The following is a 23,728-nucleotide window of genomic DNA, read 5'->3' as shown; positions in this document are numbered from 1 at the left end:
CTGGGGTGGTATGGTATGGGAGAAAAGGGAGTGTTTTGTAATATTCCAGTTAAATGTCAGAGTTTTAGTGCGCCTGTGACCTTTGCAGGTATTTCTTCTTGTGTAGTCCCCTTCTCTGTGTCCCTGCCTTAGGTGAGATAGGAAAACTAGAGGGAGTTGGAGTGAGCAGGATGTCCTTCCACCATGGTTCTGGAACAAGGCTCTGGTGGTCTTTCCTCCTGAAGAGTAGGCTTTTGTTGTGGAGAAGGTTCTGGGCATATTTCATTAGGATATTCACAAGGACTCTTCCCCTCTTCCTGCCAGGGCTACAAGGGTGTCTTTCTTGGATCTGTACTCTGACAACCTGGTGAGATTCCTGGAAGTAAAGCCCATGAAAGTGTGCCTCCCCACAAGACTACCACTCCTGGGAGTTTCTCACTTTCACTGTAGTCCACACTCAGCCTCCAGCAACTTGTCAAAATTATCAGTTAAGTGTTCCTACAAGTTTATAGCTTTAGTGGCTTTGGTTTCGGGTAAGTATATCTCATTTGTGATTCTGGATTTGCCTATTCTTCAAGATTTCAGGATGGTGGTTTGTTTTAAACCTCATTTCTCTGTCGAGTCCAAGAAAAGTCACTGATTTTTTGTTTGTTTAGCCTTTTGTTTTTAGCACTTCTTTTCAAGTCTGTACCTCCAGCTTCATGTTGATTGTGTTGAGAAGAAAAGCAGACAAGAAGCAAAGAGTCAGTAGATGTTGTGGGTACCTGAAAACTGGAGAAACCTAGGCCCTGTATTTCAGAGATGGGAAGAAGCCCCAGGTTGGTTTGTGAGATCCTCTAGCAATGTGACCTTGTGCCTCACTTCCTGGGTAAGGCTAAGATAGCTGAAGACTATATAAAATAGAAATGGTTTTGTGATGTCTATAGGGATTTTGAGCTTTAGGCCTCCTCACATAGTTTTTCTCAGCTCAGGGTATATCACAAAAGTATAAAAATATATTAGCAAAGACAGCCTCACAGAGATGAACAGGCCCCATCATATGATAGGAGCAGCAGAATATTCCCCATGTATATGAGTGGTATATGATGCCCTCAGAGAGAGGCCAACTATTTTCATTCATTCGTTCTCTGATCCCTGTTTTCTTCTTTCTTATTTCCTTCTTCTACCTATTCCTCTTCTCCACCTTTTCAGTTTTTCTTTCTCCATTTCTCCCTCTCTTCATGCTCCCTTCTAACAGTAAGATGATAGAATAGAATGCAGTTAAGATGTACTTAAAATTGTAGACTCAGCAGGCATAGGTGGTGGATTACATTTGTGAATAAGGCACGGGGAATATTATGAATAAGTAAAGTAGGAGAGAAACTACTAAATATGGTTTTTAAAACTACTTGTAAAAAAGCAACAAACATTCAGGGCGCCTGGGTGGCTCAGTGGGGTAAAGCCTCTGCCTTCGGCTCAGGTCATGATCCCGGGGTCCTGGGATCGAGCCCCGCATCAGGTTCTCTGCTCAGCAGGGAGCCTGCTTCCCTTCCACTCTCTGCCTGCCTCTCTGCCTACCTGTGATCTCTGTCTGTCAAATAAATAAATAAAATCTTAAAAAAAAAGCAACAAACATTCTAAGTGGTAAAATGGTAAAGTCATTTCAGGAAAAAGAAAAGGATGTTACTTATTGAGATTATTACCCAAAATTATTCTTGATATTTTAGCAAATCATCTAAAACAACAAAATAAGTGCTGTATATATTATAAGAGCTCAAATTATTTTTCTTACAGTATGGCCATACATTAGAAATTCCAATAGTTTTACATTTTTAAAAAGCATTAGAATTGAGGATTTCCGTTTCCAGCAGGAAGAGGTAAATGGTGTAATACACTTCCCTATTGATCCCTAGGCATTGTATATAAACCAAACATGAGAATACCTTGAAAGTTAGAGATAAGATGACACACCTTCTAGGGAATTTGGATCCCAAGGAATGACATGGTGGTGAGTTCCCTGGGTTTTCTTTTGGCCTTATATATCCCAGACCAGATGCTGGAGAAGCTTACAAACTGGAAACACCAAAGGACATAGACCAAAAAATAAAAAGCCCCAACATAACTCTGTTCTTTCCATATCTAAAAGACAAAGACAGCATTGCAAGACAGAAATTATTTTTTAGACAATAGCTGCCCTAGTCTAGCTAAATGCCAGAGGGGAGACTGTGGCCCTACACCTACCAGAAAAAGCCAGCTAGAGACCCTGTACTTCCACCCTTGACGGGCTGTAATGAGGTCGTTAATCTCCTGACAGAGTGTCAGGGAAGGGCAAATGGGGAGTGGGAATAGCCCAGTCCCCACAATGTCAGAAGGCATGTGGGGAGCCTGGATCTCCATCCCTAAAGAGGATAATGAGATGCATCTCCCTCTAACCAACGAAGTCATGTCAAAAGGAGGTGTAGTAGACAAGTGGGATTTTTATCACCACCCAGCACTAAAAATGATAACACATTTACTGTGTAATTAGGTACCCAGGTCCCTCCCAGTCAGGCTGATACCAGTAAAACCTTAATATGGAGCTGGAACTCTCACTTAGCCCTCAATAAAAAGGAGCCCTTCTCTGTCAGGTATCACTGAAGGCTGAGTGGGAATGTGGACTCACCCACATGTGATAAAACAGAAGATTTAAATAAGATTCACATCCTCATAACATACTATGTAAAATATCTAGGATTCAGTTGAAAATAACTAGTTATATCAAGAACTGTGTTAATTACAGCTTGAATGAGAAAAGACAGTTAACACACACCAACACCAAGATGACACAGATATTAGAATCATCTAACAACAATTTTTAAATAGACATCATAAGCATGTTTCAAAGAGCAGTTGTGAGCATTCTTAGAAAAAATGGAAAGGGGCACTTGGGTGGCTCAAATGGTTAAGCATCTGCCTTTGGCTCAGGTCATGATCCCAGGATCCTGGGATCGAGCCTTAGATCAGGCTCCCTGCTTGGCAGGGAACCGCTTCTCCCTTTCCCTCTACTGTTCCCCTTGTTTGTGCTCTCTCACTCTCTTTGTCAAATGAATAAAATCTTAAAAAAAAAAAAAAGAACAAATGGAAAAACAGAAAGTCTCAAAAAAGAAACAAAATCTTCCAAAGAGGGGCGCCTGGGTGGCTCAGTCGGTTAAGCGTCTGCCTTCAGCTCAGGTCATGATCCCAGTGTGCTGGGATCGAGTCCGCATTGGGCTCCCTGCCCAGTGAGGAGTCTGCTTTTCCGTCTCCCTCTGCCCTGCTCGTGTTCTTTTTACCAGTCTCTCTCGCTCTCATTCTTTCTCTGACAAATAAATAAAATCTTTTAAAAAAAGAAAGAAAATCTCTCAAAGAAATAGAAGATATAAAGAAGAATTAAAAGGAAATTGAAAACTGAAAACTAATAAATGAACTTTAAAAAAAACTCAATAAATGACTTCAACAGGAGAATAATGACAGAAGAATAAATTCATGAACTCTAAGATGGAACAATAGAAATTATCCAGTCAGACCAACAGAGAAAAAAATAAGAGTGTGAAACAGAAACAGAGCCTCAGGCCCTTGTTGGACTGTTACAAAATAACATAGGTGTCCTCACAGTCACAGAAGAAGAGAGAAAGAAGGATTAGAAAAGTAGCTGAAAATTTCCCAAATTTGGAAAAAAGCATAATCCCATAGAATCAAGAAGCTGCATAAACTCCAAAAAAGATACTGCCAAATAAATTCATATCAAAGCACATCATTTTCAAACTTGTGAAAGCTAAAGACAGAAATTAAAAATCTTGAAAGCCAGCAGAGAGAGAAATGATACTTTGCCTGTAGGAGAACACCAAATTGATGACAGTAGTTATCTCATTCGAAAGCATGGAGGCTGCAGTATTTTTCAAGGGCTCTGAGTGTGAAACTGTCAACCAAAAATTATACACTCAATGAAAATATTCTTTAGTAATATATAGAGGAAATTGAGACATTTTCAAGACAAGGGAAACTAAGAGAATTTGTTACCAGCCTTCTTATCCTAAAAGAATGCCTGGAGAAAGTTCTTGAAAAAGAAACGAAATGATAAAGGGTTTTGGACCATCAGTAAGGAAGAAAGGGCAACAAAAAGAAAATATGGGTAAACATCATATACTTTCCTTTTCCTCTTGAGTTCTTTAAATTATGCTTGATGATTAAAGCCATAATTAGATCAGTGTCTGTAGTTCTCAATGTATGAAGAGGAGATATTTAAGATAAATGTAATATAAATAATGGTAAAAGCATGGAAACAGAGGTAAGGTTTCTATACTTCACTAAACGGACAAAATGTTACATGAGTGGTGTGTTGATCTCAGACTTCTTAGCCTCCAGAATTGCAAGAAATAAATTTAATAAATAAATAAATAAATAAATGAATATGCAACTAGGCACCCAGATTTCTTCCAGTCAGGACAAGATCAGTAAAACCTTAAAATATATGAATGTCGGGATACCTGGGTGGCTCAATTACCTGGGTGGCTCAATCAGTTAAGTGCCTGCCTTTCTCTCAGGTCATGATCCCAGGGTCCTGGGATTGAGTCCTACATCAGGCTCCTTGCTGGGGGAGTGGGAGCCTGCTTCTCCCTCTTCCTGCTGCTCCCCCTGCTTGTGTTCTTTCTCTCTCTCTCTCAGTCTCTCTCTGACAAATAAAATCATTAAAAAACAAAAATAAAATGTGTGTGTGTATACACACACACATATATGTACATACATACATATATGATATGATAATATATAATATGATAATATATATAACATGATACCTATAGCAATCACTATAAAAGTCTGTTTAAAGTTATATGCTCAAAAACATTATAGATAAAATAGACTTTATCTTAGTCCATTTGGGCTCCTGTAATGAAGTACCACAGACTAGGTAGCTTATAAACAACAGAAATTTATTTATTACAGTACTCAAGGCTGAGAAGCCGAAGATCAGGGCACCAGCATGGTTACATTTGGTGAGGGCTCTATTCATAGCCCTCTTTTCCTGGCCTCTTCTCGCTGTGTCCTCATATGGTGGGAGGGATTAAAAAACTATCTCTGGAGCCTCTAAGGCACTAATCCCTTTCATGAGAACTCTACCCTCACAACCTCAATACCTCCCAAAGGCCCACCTCCTAATACTATCACCTATGGGGAGGTTAAGATTTCAACATATGAATTTTAGAGGGATACAAACAGAATAGTGGAGTTCTAGAAAAAAGTTTAGCTTATTGGAAGGCAAGAAAGAGAAATGAAAAAGAGAAAAAGAAACCAATTAGAAAATGGGCAAAAGATATGAAGAAACATTTTACCAAAGAGGATATATGGATGGCAAATAAGAACATGTTAAAAATGTTCAACATCATTAGATAGTAGGGAAATGCAAATGTTATTAGTTCATATTTATGAGAGTGGCTAAAAAAGTACAACAGGTTGCTGGCAAGGATTTGGAGAAAATGGATCACTCATACATTGCTGGTGCGAATGTAAAATGATAAAACCACTCTGGGAAAGTTTGGCAGTTTCTTATAAAACTAACATGTTCTTATTATACTACCCAGCAATTGCAGCCCTGGGCATTTATCCCAGAGAAATGAGAACTTATGGTCACAGAAAAAAGAAAAACTGTACACAAATGTTTATAGCAGCGTTTTTCATAATAGCCCCAAACCGGAAACTACCCAGATGTCCTTCAGTGGGTGAATTGTTAAACGAACTATGGCACAACTAGATCATGGAATAGTACTAAGCAATGAAAAGGAACAAACCATTAATACATACATGTAACAAATTGGGTGTATTTCATGGGTATTATGCTGAGTGAAAAAAAAAAGTCATAATGTGACATAGGATTTCATTTTATAACCTTTTGAAGTGTTGAAGTTATGAAGTTGGAAAACACATTAATGGCTGCTAAGGGTTAGGGATAGCGGAGGAAAGGATGATGAATTTGAGTGTACAGGGAAATCTGTGGGGATGTTATAATTCTGTATATTGGTTGCTATGGTGATTACTATAGAAATCTCCATATGTGGTAGAACGATACACATATATCATACCAGTGTCAGTTTCTTGGTTTTGATATTGCATTATAGTTTCATAACTGTACCCATTGGGGGAAGTGGCTGAAGAGGTACATAGGATTTCTCTGTACTATCTTTGCAATTGCCTATGTATCTATAGTTATTTCAGAATAAAAAGTTAAACATTTTTAAAGTAGAATTAATAAAATTTGTTTTTTTCAAAAATCATGCTGTTGTGTTAGCTAAGTGTTAGCTTGTTGGCTACCATTACTGCCACCAATGAACACTGGATACTACATGCTGCCGTTAGTCCTGCTACCAGAGCTGCTCCTAGAAACGGATTGTAGTAAAATTGACTCCACAGATGTGTGGGGTCTGTAAACCCTATGATTTTTTTTTTAAAAAGTGTATATTCCAAAGAAAGGTCTGATTCTTAACAAGCTCCTGGGGGATAATCTCTAAGCCCTTGGAATATTCAGCCTGAGTAGAGTGTCTTTTTGTTTACTTGGAACTTTGGGCCATACTAGATGGTTTATGTTAACAGTGTGATTTATAGTAGGCCTTGGCCCTTTTGGTATTATATATTACATATACAGTGGGCCTGTGGCCTTGTGGTACCTCTGCACAGGCTGGAGGCTGAGTAACTAAGGTCAGCCACATGAGTGTCCAGTGCCTACCTGACTGACCCTCAGTAAAATCCCAGCCCAGGCAAACTTCCCAGGTTGCCACCTAACTTGCTGGGAGATTTAAGCACTGGCCATACAACTACACTGAGAGAAGACAACCAGAAGCATATGCCTAGTTTCTCCTGGAGTCTTTCCTCTGCATCTTTTGGTTTTGTTGATTTAAAATCAGTATGCTTTTGCTGTAATAAAAAATAACCATGACTTTAACACCTTTTCTGAGTTCTGTGAGTCCTTCTAGTGAATCATTGAACCTTAGGGTAGTTTTTAGGACCTTGCCACACTGGTAAATCCTAGATCACATTCTCTTGGCTGCTAAGGGAATGTGAAAAAGTAAATATCTGGCCTTCATAAAGGCTTTTGCAGCTTGAACTGTTATGTAGTATACAGTATGTAACACAGTATTCCCTTACTAAAACATGAAAAAAATAATTGAAGTATATCTAACCCCAAGGGTTTTCAATAAGCATCTGTAGGACTGTAGAAAGAGTCCTAAAAATAAGACAAAAAGATAAAAAGACTTGCACAATTACTTTACAAAAAAATCTAATAGGTCCATTAATACATGAATGTGTGTTTCACTACATGCCTCAGAAATGTAAATTAAAACCACAGGAGAGATACCAATAAAATACATGTCACATTGACACAAAGTTTGGAAAAATTTTTATATTACCAAGCACTGTAGAGTATGTCAGTCTTATTCCTGGGCATTTGGTGTCACAGGAATGAAAAATATTAAGCATTAAATACAAGGATATATGTACAAGTATTTTATTGCAGTGTTGTGTGCATGTATTTGCTCCCCAAAACATTGAAGCTAGATGACCGTCATTGGGGAAATGACTGACTACATTGCAGTACATACCTATCATAGAATATTATGCAGCAGTGTTAAAAAACAAGTCAGAGGTAGATTAGTGTTAACTATAATAAATCTGTTGAATTAAAGTGTATATGACCTTAATTTTTGTGAAATAGTAAAAAATAAGATGACTTTTTAAACATGGAAAGATACAAAAATGGTTGTTAAAATGCATGTTTGGCAGATGAGGGTTGAGGTGGAGGAAAGGCGTGGGAGGCAGTTAAGTGAAAGAATGCAGTTTAAAATACAGCATATCTATAATTCCATTTTTGTAAGCATATGTATGCACAAAGTATTACATGAAAAGGTAGCATCAAAATCTTATTATCAGTTATCTCAGGTTGGTATGATGCCATTTGGAGTGATGTTTACTCAGTTTCTAAAATACTTAATGTTATTATTTAAATTCTTTTTATTTTCATATTTTAAAGATTTTATTTATTTATTTAGTGTGTGCGTGAGTGGGGGTAGGGACAGAGGAAAAGAAAGAGAATCTCAAACAGACTCCACACTGAGCATAGAGCCTGACGCAGGGCTCGATCTCACAACCCTGAGATCATGACCTTAGCTGAAATCAAGAGTCAGGTGTTCAACCGACTGAGCCACCCAGGTGCCGCAATGTTTAAATTTTTAATGACAAATATGCACTGTTTGCATAAGGAAACACAGGAAGGAAAAAAGAATACCTCTCAGGTTTCTGGCTTGAGCAAGAGGGTGGATGGTGTGATTCATTCATTCGTTAACAAACATTTTTGAGCATACAAAATATGCCAGGTGTCATTGTAGATAAAGGGTATACAGCAATGAATAAAACAAAATGAAAATCCATTTCCCTAAAAGGCTTTTTATTCTAAGGGGGAGAGAGTGGCATGACTAAGGGAGAAACACAGTGTCCGTGAGGAAGAGGATATGTACGAAGGAATCAGTTTGAGACCTATTAAATTTGAAAATATTGAGGAATATCCAGTTGCAGAAGTGAGGCAGGCAGTTGGATTATGGATCTAGAATTCATAGGCCAAAGCAAGACTGGAGATACAGATATAGAAGCAGATAGCATATAAAATGATGTTTCAGACCTCCTTTCCTGAGTCTGATCACGTCCCACTGCAGACACTTTACAGAGGAAGTGCTGAGGAAAAACAGGCAGCTGACAGGGGAGGTTGCTATGCAACAGATGAGGAAAGTCATCCAGCCAGGCAGAATTGATGTTGGCCCTTGGGGACCAAATGCTGCCATCTTCCTAGCATTAGCTTTCTTTCATATGCAGACTCCTGGCAGGAAGTGATGCCAGAACAAATGTGAAATGTACCAAGGTCTGCCTTGTATTTTTGGAAAGTATCAGTTAATTTGAGTCATTTCACATCTGTATATGATTTTCTCTCTGAGTCTCCAGTCATCTGGAAGCATATCAGCATGTGTGTCCTTGGGTCGGACACCAGTCAGTGCTATTTGTGCTTCCCATTTTGTATGTTGAGAATCTGGCTCAGGAAGTGGAATGACCTGAGCCAGCTCACACAGCTAGGGGTAGAATATACCAACAATTCATCCCAGGAGTTGAGGCCCAAGCCCTGGAAGGGACCAGGGTAAACATTTACACTAAATCCAGGCTTGCCGTGGAGCCTGATTGTCCTGGCTTCTCAAGCGGGCACCAGGAAGGCCTTAGGGGCAGCGGTGTTTGTGCCACTCACAGGGAGAGAACTGACAATGGGAGCAGGGAGTGGACCCCCCCAGGAACAATTCCCACACCTGGATGGACCCACATAGAGGGGATGGGGACTAGGGGTCTCTGTTCTCCCACACGCAGAGCATGAGCTTAAGTCCTGGGGAATACAAACCTTGCTTGTTTAGAATAGGTGTTGACAGGGCACAGGAGGTGTATGTGTGGGCTGTCGCTCAAAACTGAAGAGAGTAGGGTGCCTCAGTTCCCAGGCCAGCACTAGTGGAACAAGGATTTTGGAGTCAACAGGACCCAAGGCTCACATTTTGCATTTTCTCTTCACTGGTTCTGTGGCCTTGTCTAGGTCATTCAGTGTGTCTGTGCTTTAGCTTTCTGACCTGTAAAATGGGGTTGCTGACATTCCCTCCCAGGGCTGCTTGAGAGAAAGACAACCCCCAGCACAGATTGCGCTGTGATGTTCAAGCTGTTCCCTTCCTTCCCCTCCTCACCTGCGCACGAAATATGCGCATGGCTGGAGCTGCACAAAGGGCAGGAAAGAAGCTAATGTTTATGAGTCTGGGATCTGTTGAGAGGGATCATACGAATTCTTTTGACAGGTGCAGACTTTCTACCTACAACAGTCTGGCCATTCCTTTCCCTGGGTCCCAAAGTAGGTGAGCTTAGCAGGAGCCTAGCACTTGTTGCAGTAGAGACCCCACACGGACACCTCCTTAATAGTGACCTAAGTGATGCTTAGGCGCGGGTGTGTGTGTGTGTGGAGGTGCTTGCCGACTGGACAGGAGGGGCCACAAGAGGGGGGAGATAGAACAGAGACGCATTGCGGAAAAGGTAGGGGGCCGGCGTGTGGGGCAAGGGGTGGGACCTAAAGGCACAACGCATCTGTTTGGGGGAGGGGATATTGGTGAAGGAGGTGGGACCGTGGTATACTGTCGACCTGGTTGGTGGTGGGATGGTGTGTTGGCAAAGGGGCGGGATTGCCTCCCACTGCACATGCGCACCATGGTGTTCAGGACGAAGCTTTTGTTGGGGAAGCGGGCGGGACTTTTATTTGGTCGGTCAGGTCTTGCGCATGCGCACAACTATCTGAGGCGGTGGGTGGTATATTAGGCGGAGAGGCGGGGTCGTCCTAGCTGCCGCGCTGGCATTTTCTCCTGGACAAGGAGAGGGTGCGGCAGCTGAGAGCCGAGCACTGCAATCCCGATCCTCTGAGTCGTGAAGAAGGGAGGCAACGAGGGGGTTGGGGTTGGGGCCTGAGGCAAGGTGAGATTTAGCCCCCAGACAGGGCATCTGCCCCCTGGTGCGGGCCTCCCATTTTTCATTTCGATCCCTTTACCCCGGATTCTGATCCCCCTTCCACCCCCCGAACCCCCATTCACGCCCCTTACCCGATCCTCCCTTACTCAGAACCCCTGTTCGTTCTCCGAACCCCTCCCATCGTTAAAAATCTCCACAGATTTCTCGACCTCAATCTGTACTGTCATACGATTCCTCCTGATTCGAAACCTCCATTCAATTTACCATATGCGAGTCCCAACCCACTCCCCCTGGATTCAGAACTGTTACTGGCTTTCCAAACCCCGATTTGAAGCTTCTCCCCGTCAGTAGCTTCTCGGGATTCAGAGCCTCCATCCTGACACCCATTCACTTTTCCCACACTGATCCAGCCCGTTCCCTTCACATTCAGCGCCTCATTCTCCCCCACAGTCAAACCCGACCCCCCTCCCCCAAATTCGGTCCTTCCTATTTGCCCTCTGTAGTATAACGCCCAGCTCCTCCCCCACATCCCCCAGGCTCTGCTCTTGCCAGAGGGACAGGAGCCATGGCTCAGAAAATGGACTGTGGTGCGGGCCTCCTCGGCTTCCAGGTGAGATCTCCACTCCCCACCCCACCATTTCCCTAGCCGACAGTTCCCTGGGGCCCCTTTGGCCGCCCAAAAGCCTGGATCTGATTTTGCCTTCTTCGTGCCTAGGCTCCGTCGTCTTTCAAATTCCCATGGTTTATTGTGGGGGGGGGCGTCCCTTTTCAGCCATCAGTCCCTGCTTAGAGAAAGGGGAGACCCTGTTAGTACTCAGGGCAATCTGCCCAGAGAATGCGGGTTGGGTAAGGAACCATTTTCTTCCACAGCCCTGACGCTTGTAGAGCAGTCTGCCACCCCCTCCCCCAACCTCCCGTCGCCACCCTCCCTCTCTCCTGCATTCCCCACGCCTGCAACTCACCCCCGCCCCGCCCCACTATTCCCCTCAACTCCTCGAGGCGGCAGCCTTGCTCTGGCTCGCCTTGCATCCATAGCTCCTGCCGCACACCGCAATTCTCTGCTCTAACCTCCTCCATCACCCCCCACCGCCCCCTTCATTCTACTTCGTCCCCCTCCTCATTCCGCCCCACCCCTCATTTAGTCCTGCCCCACTCCATCCCTACCACACGTTTTGTTACCATTCCGCTTCCCATCACCCCTTGGTGATCTTCTAGATCTGCGCCTCAGCCTTTTTGCACCATCCGCCTGCCTGAACTTCCCCTGCACTGCTCCCCCAACCCTCCTGCTTCCACTTCGGAGGCCCAGAAATTTCCTTTTCTCCCCCTGTATTTGCAGGCTGAGGCCTCCGTAGAAGACAGCACCTTGCTTATGCAGACCCTGATGGAGGCCATCCAGATTTCGGAGGCTCCACCTACCAACCAGGCTACAGCAGCTGGGCCGAATGCTAGTCCCCAGAGTTCACAGCCCCCAACAGCCAGTGAGATGGCTGATATTCAGGTTTTAGCAGCTGCCGCTAGGCCCAAAACAGCCTTTAAGGCTCCGAATGCCCCCACAAAAGGCCCAAATGGTGCCTATGATTTCTCTCAGGCTCTGAATGCCAAGGAGATGCCCAATGCGCCACCTAAGGCAGCCTTTAAGTCCCAGAATCCCACGCCAAAGGGCCCAAATGCTGCCTATGATTTTTCCCAGGCAGCAACCACCAGTGAGTTAACTGCTAACAAGTCTGAGACGGCCTTTAAGGCCCAGAATGCCACTACTAAGGTGGGCCCAAATGCCACCTACAATTTCTCTCAGTCTCTCAGTGCCAATGAGACGGCCAACACTCAGCCTAAGACAGCCTTTAAGGCTTGGAATGACACCACTAAGACCCCAACAGTTGATACGCAGACCCAGAATATTAACCAAGCCAAGATGGCCACTAACCAGCCTGAGGTAGAGACCAACCCAGGTATCCCTGAATCTGATGGTGCAGCTGCACAGACATCAGCAGATGGTTCCCAGGCTCAGAATCTGGAGTCCAGGACTATAATTCGGGGCAAGAGGACCCGCAAGGTGAGATCCCTGCTAGCTCCACTTTGCTTTGGGCTCTCTCCTTTCTTCTCTGAGGTTCGTTTGTTCTAAATAACACACAAAAAAAATACGTTTATAATGGCCTGTATTCAGTTAGGTTGTAGGGGATGATAAGGTGAATGTGATAATTTCTGCCCTCTGGATATCCACAGACTAATGGGGAGATGAGACATGGACACATAATGTATACACTGTGTACGTAATTCAGTTTACATTTTCATAATAGCCACTGTATTAGGTCTTGAGCTAGGCACGTTCACGCAGGTTATCTCATTCAATCTTCAAGATGTTACCAGCTAGGGTTTATAGTCTCAGTTTCACAGAGGAGAAAACTAAGTTCTAGAGAGGTGAAGTGACTTGAGTGATTTGTCCAGGGTGGTACAAGCAGAGCCAGTGTTGGACATAGGAAGAGGAGAAGCTTCAGGCCCCACCCTTGGGTTGCTCCTGTCCTGATGCAGAGATGAAACTCCTGCTTTGAAGACAGTGAAAGACAAGCCCAGGACTCAGGGTGACCATTGGCTAGTGGGTCAGGCTGTCACTACAGGTGAGGGTTTTAGGGGACCTTCCTGTAATAGATAGGGTGAGGAAACAAACATCTGGTGACCTTGGACCTTCCTTCTCTCTAATGATGCAGATTAATAACTTGAATGTGGACGAGAACAGCGGTGGGGATCAGAGGCGGGCCCCACTGGCTACAGGGACGTGGAGGTCTGCACCGGTTCCAGTTACCACTCAGAACCCACCTGGCGCACCCCCCAATGTGCTCTGGCAGACCCCATTGGCCTGGCAGAACCCGTCAGGCTGGCAAAACCAGCCAGCCAGGCAGACCCCACCAACACGTCAGAGCCCCCCCGCTAGGCAGACCCCACCAGCCTGGCAAAACCCAGTTGCTTGGCAGAACCCAGTGATCTGGCCAAACCCAGTGATCTGGCAGAATCCAGTGATCTGGCCGAACCCCATTGTCTGGCCTGGTCCAGTTGTCTGGCCGAACCCACTGGCCTGGCAAAATCCACCTGGATGGCAGACCCCACCTGGATGGCAGAACCCACCAGGCTGGCAGGGTCCTCCAGATTGGCAAGGCCCTCCTGACTGGCCCCTACCACCTGACTGGCCTCTACCACCTGACTGGCCAATTCCCACTGACTGGCCGCTCCCACCTGACTGGATCCCCACTGACTGGCCAGTTCCACCTGACTGGCAGAACCTGCGACCTTCACCAAACCTGCGCCCCTCTCCCAATTCGCGTGCCTCACAGAACCTGGGTGCCTCACAGCCCCGAGATGTGGCCCTTCTTCAGGAAAGAGTAAGAACTGTTATTCCTAGTCACTTTTCCCTCTCTTCCTCCTTTCTTTGTTGTCCTTCTATCTTCTAGCTCCTATTCATTCAAATTTCCTGTAACTATTTTAATAACTTTAATGATTCCTTTTTTTCCCCTCATAGGCAAATAAGTTGGTCAAGTACCTGATGCTTAAAGATTATACCAAGGTGCCCATCAAGCGCTCAGGTAGGCACCCAGTGCCCTCCCCCAGCACTCTGCCCTTCCCCTCACCCCATGCTCTATGGACATCCCTTTGCTTATATGTCCCCTCCTCTTTAGTCCCCTTTCTGTGGCTGGTTCTTCATTTTTCATTCTTGAGGGCCCTGACTCTGTTTCCTTTAGCAGGACTGGCAAAAGGGGTTGTAGTTCCATGGCCCCTGCTCAGCTCAGGTACCCTGTTCTCTCTCCTGCAGAAATGCTGAGGGATATCATCCGTGAATACACTGATGTTTATCCAGAAATCATTGAACGTGCATGCTTTGTCCTGGAGAAGGTGAGAAGGCAGCCCTGAGGAACAGGGATAATGAGGGAAGGTTTTGATTTAACAAAGATTCATGGGATTCCTATTGGGAGTTTAGAGCTGAAGTCTCAGAGGGAGGTGAGCAACTGAATATGGGTAGCCAGTGCTAGATACTGTAATTTCACAGTCTGTTTTCTTGTCCCTGTAGAAATTTGGGATTCAACTGAAGGAGATTGACAAAGAAGAACACCTGTATATTCTCATCAGTACCCCCGAGTCCCTGGCTGGCATATTGGGAACGTAAGATGGGAAAAGAGGTGGAACATTGCCTTTCTCAGTGGTGCTTTTTTCTGGGAGTGTCAAGTAGGTCATGGTCCAAGATTCAGGATCACATACTAGCTCATGGTCAGAACGGAGGTAGAATTACCCCCTTGATAAGGAATACTGGGGAAGCTAGATGGGTAAGCTGCCCTGGGTGTCTAATACAAATGACTACTGAAAACACATTTTTTGTACCCCTTTAGGACCAAAGACACACCCAAGCTGGGTCTCCTCTTAGTGATATTGGGCGTCATCTTCATGAATGGCAACCGTGCCAGTGAAGGTGAGTGGCTGGACCTGCAGCTGGGGGTTGGCTACAGCCTGATTTCTGTGCTCATTTTCCGTGCATTGTCTCCCCTTGCCTCCCATTGCAGCTGTCCTCTGGGAGGCACTACGCAAGATGGGACTGCGTCCTGGGTATGACTGGGCTCTTTCATCTCTTGCCTGTTTATATTATCCTTTGGCAACAGAGGATGGTCCCAGGATTGCATCAGCCTGGTGGTCTAGGGGAATTGGTTTGGGGAGGTACAGAGCCCAAGGATGTACCCTGGGTGGATGGGCAAATAGTTCTGAACTCTATGTCTCTTCTCTCTGACCTCTGTGCTTGGAAGCTCTTTTCTTTTCTTTGGACAGTGTCATAGTTTCTGATTACGGGTTTGTTTTTTTATACTATCAGGGTGAGACATCCTCTTCTTGGAGATCTGAGGAAACTTCTCACTTATGAGTTTGTAAAGCAAAAGTAAGTGTTATCTAAGGGATTTTGTCTGGTCCTCATGAGTTCTTTGTGCTGGTCAGCCTCAGACAATCCTTCCTATGCTCATTTCTTACACTATACGTATACATTCACATAGAAAAACACATACATACTTGGAAGTGTTTATCAAGTATCCCTGCTTGTGGTTGGATTTTTCTGCAGTATAGTTATCTTGCAAGTAAAACCTGTCCACTATACCCACACTTGACGTTTCCAAGACTGAGGTGTACAGTAATCATTGCAGTGGGCCAACTGTGTCTCAATAACAAGATTACAAGAATGTGGAGTTAGAGCTGGCACACAAGGGGTGAGATTAAGCATTGTCCTTTCTATGACCTTATATAAGCCACCCTGCAGTTCTAGGTGGCTGCTTAATGTAGAAGCACTGGTACAGGAGTTTGAAGACCTGGCTCTTAGAATATAATTAAGCTAGGTTTATGGGGTGCCCGGGTGGCTCAGTTGGTTAAGCGTCTGACTTGAGCTCAGCTCAGGTGTCGATCTGAGGGTCGTGAGTTCAAGTCCAGCATTGGGCTTCACGCCGGACATGGAGCCAATTTAAAATAAAAATAAATTTGAAAGAAAATAGATAAGCTGGGTTATGAATGAATCCGGGGGGAGGGGTTGCTACCTAAAATTGAGGGTTTCGAATATAGTATGATGCATTGGACTACCATTCTTGCCTGGGTAGAAACAAACACTTTTCTGCTCTATAAGGTACCTGGATTACAGACGAGTGCCCAACAGCAACCCTCCTGAGTATGAGTTCCTTTGGGGCCTCCGTTCCTACCATGAAACTAGCAAGATGAAAGTGCTGAGATTCATTGCAGAGGTAATAGGGGAACTGTTCCAGAGTTGATAGGTGAAGGGATGATGTATGACTGGCTGGGAAAGGCCCAGAGTAGGAAAAAGACCTCAGATATTGCACATGGTAGGTGCTGCATTATTTGTGGTATTTATTGTTGCTGTTATGTAAACAGTAGCACAAAGTAGAGTACTAAATATATAGCAGGTGTGTCGTAAATATTAACTCCTACTATTACGGGTTTTGTTTTACTTTCTATTCTTCATCTCAGGTTCAGAAAAGAGATCCTCGTGACTGGACTGCACAGTTCATGGAGGCTGCAGATGAGGCCTTGGATGCTCTGGATGCTGCTGCAGCTGAGGCTGAGGCCCGGGCTGAGGCGAGAACCCGCATGGGGATTGGAGATGAGGCCGTATCTGGGCCCTGGAGCTGGGATGACATTGAATTTGAGCTGCTGACCTGGGATGAGGAAGGAGATTTTGGCGATCCCTGGTCTAGAATCCCATTTACCTTCTGGGCCAGATACCACCAGAATGCCCGCTCCAGATTTCCTCAGACCTTCGCTGGCCCCATTATTGGCCCTGGTGGTACAGCCAGTGCCAACTTCGCTGCCAACTTTGGTGCCATTGGTTTCTTCTGGGTTGAGTGAGATGTTGGGTAGGTATATAACTTTGGTTTGGGCAGTTAGGGTCATTGGGAGATAGAGGGTATGTGGGAATGTATTTATATGCACGATCTGTGAGTCCTAGGAAACCCATGGTGGGGAGATGAGGAAAATACAGGGAAGCACTATTTGGTATTTATATTTCTTACTATTGGAAATATATCCTTGATTATTAATTTTTTCTTTCTTATGTCCACAGATATTGCTAATCAGTTGCAATAGTCTTTTCCCTGAGTGAGGCTGAAGCCTCAGATTCCTTCTAAACACAGCTATCTAGAGAGCCACGTCCTGTTGACTGAAAGTGGCATGCAAGATAAATTTATTTGCTGTTCCTTGTCTGTTGCTTTTTTCCCCCCTTGTGTGCTGTCAAGTTTTGGTATCAGAAATAAACATTGAAACTGCAGAGTGAATTAGATGTACTCTCTGATTTTTCCATGTTGGGGAGAGATCAACTTGTTTATATGGGAAAGAGAGGGCCTCAGTTCTAGCCTAAGGGGCAGATTAGCTTTCAACTGGTAAAAATATGGGTAGATTCTGTTTAGGGATTAGGAAACAAAGGAGGAAGTAATGAACACAAATGTTAATGAGGTCCAAGAATGAGTATGGTTTACTTTACAAATTCTGCTTAGATGACTCATATGTAAGAGACATGCTGCTAGGTGTCCTGGAGTGACATTAAAAGAGATGAAATAATGAGAGAGGGTGTAGGTGGTCAGATAGTTGCTTTTAAGAAGACAGAGGAGGTAGAACTCCAGTTAATGACGAGGCCCAAAGAGTGGGTAGTTGAAGGAGAGGGAAAATAACTGTTCCTGGAGATGATGTCCCTGGGATTCCAGGGTGTTGGTTGTATTATCCGTGTGGAAAGTGAAATAACTCCAGGATCAGGGCAGGAGTAGGAACAGGGAACACTATAATCCTGGTACTAGAGTCTCATGTGTGAGAAAAAATCTCATCTCCTTAGCCACATTGTCCATAAAGAGATGGGCTCACAAGGCCCTCACTTTTTATCTCTGGGAATGTTGCCCAGGAACCTGTCCCTCTAGAAAGCCCTCACAATCCCCCACTGCAATAGGACCAGGGCCTCATCACAGGGACAAGTTTTTATGGATAGTGAAGGAAACCTCACATTGGCCTCTTTTCCCCCATGCAAGGAGAAAGAGTAATCTTTGTTGCTCAGAGAACAAGAATTGAGAAAGTAAGACAAGGCTTTGTATAAAGCTAGATTACCTTGTGACTGAACAAGGACCTGGTTTGAGCTACTGAGATCTTCACTGGAACTCTCACTGAAGATGAAATTAGGCCTAAAGCCATAACTTCCTCAGAGGCTTGGTGGTACCTAATCATGTGGGCAAGGGCAGAAATGAGCTCCCAGGGTTTAAAAAAAAAAAAAACAAAAACAAAACAAGAGCAAAGTCAATTTAGCCTCCTAGGAATCGTGTCCAGGGCTTCCTCAGGTTCTGGAGTGATATCCATTCTGTGGGGGAGGGAGAGAGAGCCCAGGATTAATAGGAAGGAGCCAGCACTGTGGAGCCCCAGCCCCTCCCCTGCCTCTTGTCCTCACTGCCAGGCTCCCCTCCTTCAGCCAGGCCTGGATCCTGACCCTTTTCTCAGGCATGTCTCTGGGGAATCTCAATCTGAGGACTTTGGGGATATGGGTTGCTCTATCCCTGCATCTCTGTGGTACCTCAGGCCTGTGCCACGGTTCCTACATTTCTGTGTGCTAGTTATTGTTGGTATGAAACACCCATGCTCTGTGGGATTGGGGCGGCCTTTCTGTGCAAGTTGGTGCTTTCACCATGTGTTGGGTTAGGCCACAGAGTCCCTCACCTACCTCAGGTTTCTCCTGGTATATGTTTACGGCTCCCACATTCAGGCAGATGACTCCACTTTGCAGTCTCAGAAAAGAACGACCTGCCCATCTATAAGCTCCCCAAGGTAAGTACAGGTCTTCCTTGAAGTGTCATTCACTCCCACACCCATCACCACCCACACCCCCAGCTCCATCCTGTGTGCAGATTGAGACTGTTCTGTAGGGAGGGGAATATAGACCAGTTGTGTGATGTATGGGGAAGACACCAAGTCTAAGAGAAGCCAATAGGATGTTCTACCAGCTGCCCCTAGGAGTCTCAGAGTTCTCTGAGCCTCAGTTGCTCAACTGAGAATGGGAAGCTGAGAATAGATAATCTCTGGGAACTCCCCCAACTCTTGAGCTCGTAGGACAGTAGTCTAATCTATATAATAGTGATGGATCCCTGTGGATCTTCTAAGCTGTGTTAGGTGCTGATGTGGTGGAAGAGTCTTGGAGCAATCAATCCCAGGTAAAGTTTATTTAAAGAAAAATGTGGTTATGGCAACACCAGAGGTGTGGAAGGTCACAAGGGAATTCTGGAAGCCTAAAGAGAAGGAAAGTTATCATTGGAGCCTGGGGATGGCAGAAAGGCCCAATACCCATGGAAGCCCCTTTAACTCAATCTGTGGATTATATTCTACTCTGGGCTTCAGTGCAATGTCTGCCCTTTTCATACCCCAGAAGAGATTTGATTCTGTTGCTTCCTTGCTCACAAAAGTCTAGTGCAATTTGGACAGTTGGCAAAATCGACTGAATAAAGTCTTTAAATTAGATAATAGAATTATATCAATGTTAATGATCTGATTTTGATTATTATACTGTTTTCTGTAAGAGAATGCCTTTGTAACTTACACTGAAAATATTTTAAAAGTTGTGTGCGCATGTGTGTGTGGAGAGAGAGAGAGAGGATAAAATAAATACAGTGAGTGTTAACATTGGGGAATCTGGGTTAAGTGTATACAGGAACTATTTTTACTATTACTTCAACTTTCTTTTTTTAAGATTTTACTTATTTGTCAGAGAAATAGCGAGAGAGAGAGAGAGAGAGAGAGTGCGCACAAGCAGGGGAAGTGGCAGGCAGTGGGAGAAGCAAGCTCCCTGCTGAGCAAGGAGCCTGATTTGGGACTCCATCTTAGAACACTGGGATCATGATCTCCTGAGCCGAAGGCAAACGCTTAACCCACTGAGCCACCCAGGCATCCCTCTTGCAACTTTTTGTAAGTCTTGAGTTACATCAGAGTAACAAGAAATAAAAACTATTCTTATTTTAACAAATAATCACTAAAGTTTACTTATCTACCTATACACACTTCTTGCCATTAAACCCTTTGGAAAAAGGACACTGTAACATGATGCAGTTATTCTTCATGCAAACAAAAGTGTCTTCGCTCCTCTCTAAATAGAAAAAAAAAACCAAAACCCTAAGTTTCATAAGTTGTTGCATCCAGATCTAAGTCCGGGCTTAATTGTTCATCCCAATTACAGAGATTTTGCATGAAGACATTTGGGGAAATGCACACAAAACAGATTTAGGGAAGTGGTGTATGAACTTCTTGAGACTGGTCAGGAACATGAGACTATTATGTTAGATGTGAATGCTCACCAAAAGGCTTTCTCAGTAATTGGGTGGGCAATATGACCTACTGAGTAGTGGTCAGTAAGCCTCTTTATTCAGCTACTCCTGTGCTTGCTCAATGGGCACCTGTACAAAGTGGTCACAGTAGCATGATCAGAGGTTATGTATGTATGGCCTCAGCAACATGGTTTCCCCTCACAGGGACTTATGTGACCACCCTCCTACCAATTGCTGAATGCCCAACTTGGCAATACTATACTGAGTTCCTGATGTGTACCAATCTCAAGGGGACCAGTCAGATACCTGGGAGTATGGTAATTAATTGGACCAATTATGTCATGAAGAAGTTACTTGACTTTATAATTTCTCTGGAATAAATGAGTATCTTCACTATGGATTTACCTTTTCTGTCTGCAGTACTTCTGTCTGTGATCACTACTATATGTGATCTTACAGAGAGGATGCCTCATCCACAGTTGTGAAATTTCATACAGTGTTGCTTCTGATCAAGGGATTCACTTTAAACCCCAAAGTTTGTTGATTGGCTTATACCCATGGAATTCACTGGTTGTGCACTGCACAACACAGAAAAAAGTTGTCCTTTTACAATGGAATAATAACTCTTGAAGACAGCTATGTCACCAGTCAAGAGGCAACACTTAATGTGTTAGAGGTGTTGTCCTACAATATATAGTATATATTCTAGTCACCAATATATATAATGCCATCTAGTCAATAACCAGGATTCCTAAGTCTAAGAACTAAATGATGAAAGTTAGAGTTGTTCCTAAAGACATATTCACAAAATGTTTTGTTAATGATCCCTGTAACTGTGCTCTACCAGGTTAGAATTTTTAGTACCCAAGCAAGTCATGTTTCTATCAGGTTACTAAACAATGATTTCATTGATTTGGAAGTTGAGATGTCTACCTGGCAGTTTTGGAATCATCATGCCAATGGGCAAAAAGGTAAAAATGGGGGCTTTTGTATTGGCTAAGATGATTGATTTCAATTTTCATGAGAAAGTAGGGTTGCTGCTACATAATGGGGGTAGAAAGGAATGTGTCTGGAGGCTTGAAGATCTTCTAGGGTGCCTTTATCAAATCCCAAAGTGGTAAAAATTATTGGGCTACAGCAACCCCATACATGCAAGGCTACCAATACCTCAGACTACAAACATGAATAAATGTTTGAATCATTTTTCTAGGTAAAGAGCCCATCTGACTGAGATGGGGACTTGATAGAAAGCATGATGTGGAAAGTAAAGGAAAAGAGTTTATACCAACTTTGACCTGGTAACCAGTTTTAGAAGTGAAGACTATAGTAGTTACTCATATTTTATCTTTTATAGTATGTATATATTTACATATTTTAATGTGTCCCATTTAATTCTCTCTTTTACCTACTATTTTATGTATGGTGAGTTGGTGACAGTTGAGTTTTTTAAATTTATCTACCTTATTATAATATATCGATGCAGCATTCATTTGAACTAGAGGGAGAATGGATGTCATCTGAAGATCTTAAACTTGAACCTAGATGCTAGGTTTGATAAGACTTTATATTTATCTCCATCTTGCTTGTATAAAGAATAGTTACATGTTGTCCTTTTTCCAAAGTATGGGATGGCAAAAGTATGCACAGATATTGAACAAATGTACTGTAATGATTACCTCTCTTGTTGGTATCCATTTATCTTACCTGGTGGCACTCAATTTCCTTTTAAGCAATACAGTTCCCCCATTTTTGTGATAGATGAAACTGTGGTAGACAGAATTCAAGGATGGCCTACAAGATCCCCATCCCTTTTACCCATATACCTTTTAACCATTATTCAGTGAAATGCTAATCTAAATGCTGCTGTGAAGGGATTTTCCACATGTAATTAAGGTCCCAAATCAGTTGAACTTAAAATACAGAATGCAACTTCCTGACGACACATGGGAGAAGAATGAGGCAAAAACAAGTCAGCTGCAAGAGAAAGGGAGCAGGGGACAGCAGTAGAAAAGGCTATTGCCCTGAACAACTCCTCAGTCCCCTTTTTATTAGATATAGACAGTAATCAACAAAGGAGCTGAAGAAGGCTACACATTAATCATATGCCTTGTAGATAAACAAGAAGGAAGGCAAAATATATCTGGTCAAGCAGTATAAAGTTTATAGTTGAGCAAGCACATTTAAATGGCTCATCTAATTAGCCACAGGTGCTCTTGGGGGAAGGGGAGATAATGGAAAAAATGAAGCAGGCCATATTCTGCCCTGAACGGGCTGGGCGTTCCCAGCTGCTCAGCTTCAAGGACATATATCGTCCTCTCCCCCAGAGGCCTGTTGCCAGTATTTGTTTTTCTTAAGGCTATATCTAAACATGCTTGGTAACTAGTATAATTTCTCATGGGTTATATTTTAAGGAATACATTGTTCTGAGGGACAGTTTGAACAGAAATCATGTTAGGTGGGCCTGACCTAATCAGGTGAGAACTTAGAGGGGACTGTGCTCTTCCTGGCAAGAAATATTTGAAGAGAGGGATCAGATGCATGAAAATTCTCTATGCCTGGATTTGAAGGCAGAGGATATGTGGCAAAGAATATGGTTGACCCGTATGAACTAAGTGAGGCCTTTACCAGATAACCAGCAAAGAAACATCAGACCTACAGATGCAAACACAGGAGTTATACCAACAATCTGAATAGCTTGGAATTGGTTTCTTCCCCAGAGGCTCCAGAAAGGAATGTAACCCTGCCAACCCCTTGATTTCAGGCTTGCCTGAACAGAGAAACCAGTCAAACCATGCCCAGACTTCTGACCTACAATTACTATGAGATAATAAATGGATTTTGTTTTATCCACTCAAGTTGTGGCCATTTGTTGGGCATTAATAGAAAATTAATATGTAGGCTTTGTAAGATGACATGTCCAGATGCTTGCCTCCCCCTACTGAAATAGAGTAAGCCAGATACCCCCTTTCCTTGTTCTGGTATTGCCAAGGGGGCAGGCATGCAATCTACTCTTACTCAATCACGTGCTCTTTTGTTGGACTTTGAAACTTAAGTGATTGACACAGGAGTGAAAAAGAATGGTTTATGTGATTTTATCCCCAGAACAGAATCCCGATCAGATAATTTCTCTTTGTGCTTCCTATCCAGTTCTCAAGTTACTTTCTTCAGTCACTCTTCAGTTCTGTGAGTCTCTGACATCCTTCTAGTAACATTGATTTGTTTACATTGGCAAGAAAAACTTCCTGTTGCTAATGACCAATAATATGTTGGGGCTAGCTTGCACCAGTGTACACTTTGTCCCGCCTTTTTACATTCAGTGAAATTGGTAACTTGAAATTGACCATGGCGGAATTATTTACTCCATGAAAAGTGGCAACGACTGACTACCAATCAAGGATTTTTTTGTTTTGTTTTGAGAA

At 43.5% G+C, this 23,728-nt stretch overlaps 1 protein-coding gene across 5 annotated transcripts in view; it reads left to right on the top strand.

Annotated features, from left to right (window-relative positions):
• LOC125091748 (melanoma-associated antigen D1) overlaps positions 1-17,297 on the top strand; it is a 56,084-nt gene extending 38,787 nt beyond the window's left edge. For 3 of the 5 annotated variants that reach the window (XM_047715681.1, XM_047715680.1, XM_047715683.1), the window contains exons 3-14: positions 11,034-11,107; positions 11,834-12,550; positions 13,203-13,871; positions 14,009-14,072; positions 14,300-14,379; positions 14,555-14,646; positions 14,871-14,950; positions 15,042-15,084; positions 15,344-15,406; positions 16,136-16,250; positions 16,495-16,880; positions 17,087-17,297. In XM_047715681.1, the coding sequence (XP_047571637.1) occupies positions 11,034-11,107; positions 11,834-12,550; positions 13,203-13,871; positions 14,009-14,072; positions 14,300-14,379; positions 14,555-14,646; positions 14,871-14,950; positions 15,042-15,084; positions 15,344-15,406; positions 16,136-16,250; positions 16,495-16,872 (2,375 nt within the window). In that variant the 3' untranslated portion in view covers positions 16,873-16,880; positions 17,087-17,297. Of the gene's footprint in view, positions 1-356; positions 513-10,293; positions 10,504-11,033; positions 11,108-11,833; positions 12,551-13,202; positions 13,872-14,008; positions 14,073-14,299; positions 14,380-14,554; positions 14,647-14,870; positions 14,951-15,041; positions 15,085-15,343; positions 15,407-16,135; positions 16,251-16,494; positions 16,881-17,086 lie in introns of those variants that run through there. The other 2 variants (XM_047715679.1, XM_047715682.1) reach the window with 2 other exon arrangements.
• The last annotated feature ends 6,431 nt before the right edge of the window (positions 17,298-23,728 follow it).

This window comes from Lutra lutra, chromosome X, assembly GCF_902655055.1.
Source record: "Lutra lutra chromosome X, mLutLut1.2, whole genome shotgun sequence".
Classification (NCBI taxonomy): domain Eukaryota; kingdom Metazoa; phylum Chordata; class Mammalia; order Carnivora; family Mustelidae; genus Lutra; species Lutra lutra.
This window is presented reverse-complemented; position numbering and strand designations above follow the sequence as displayed.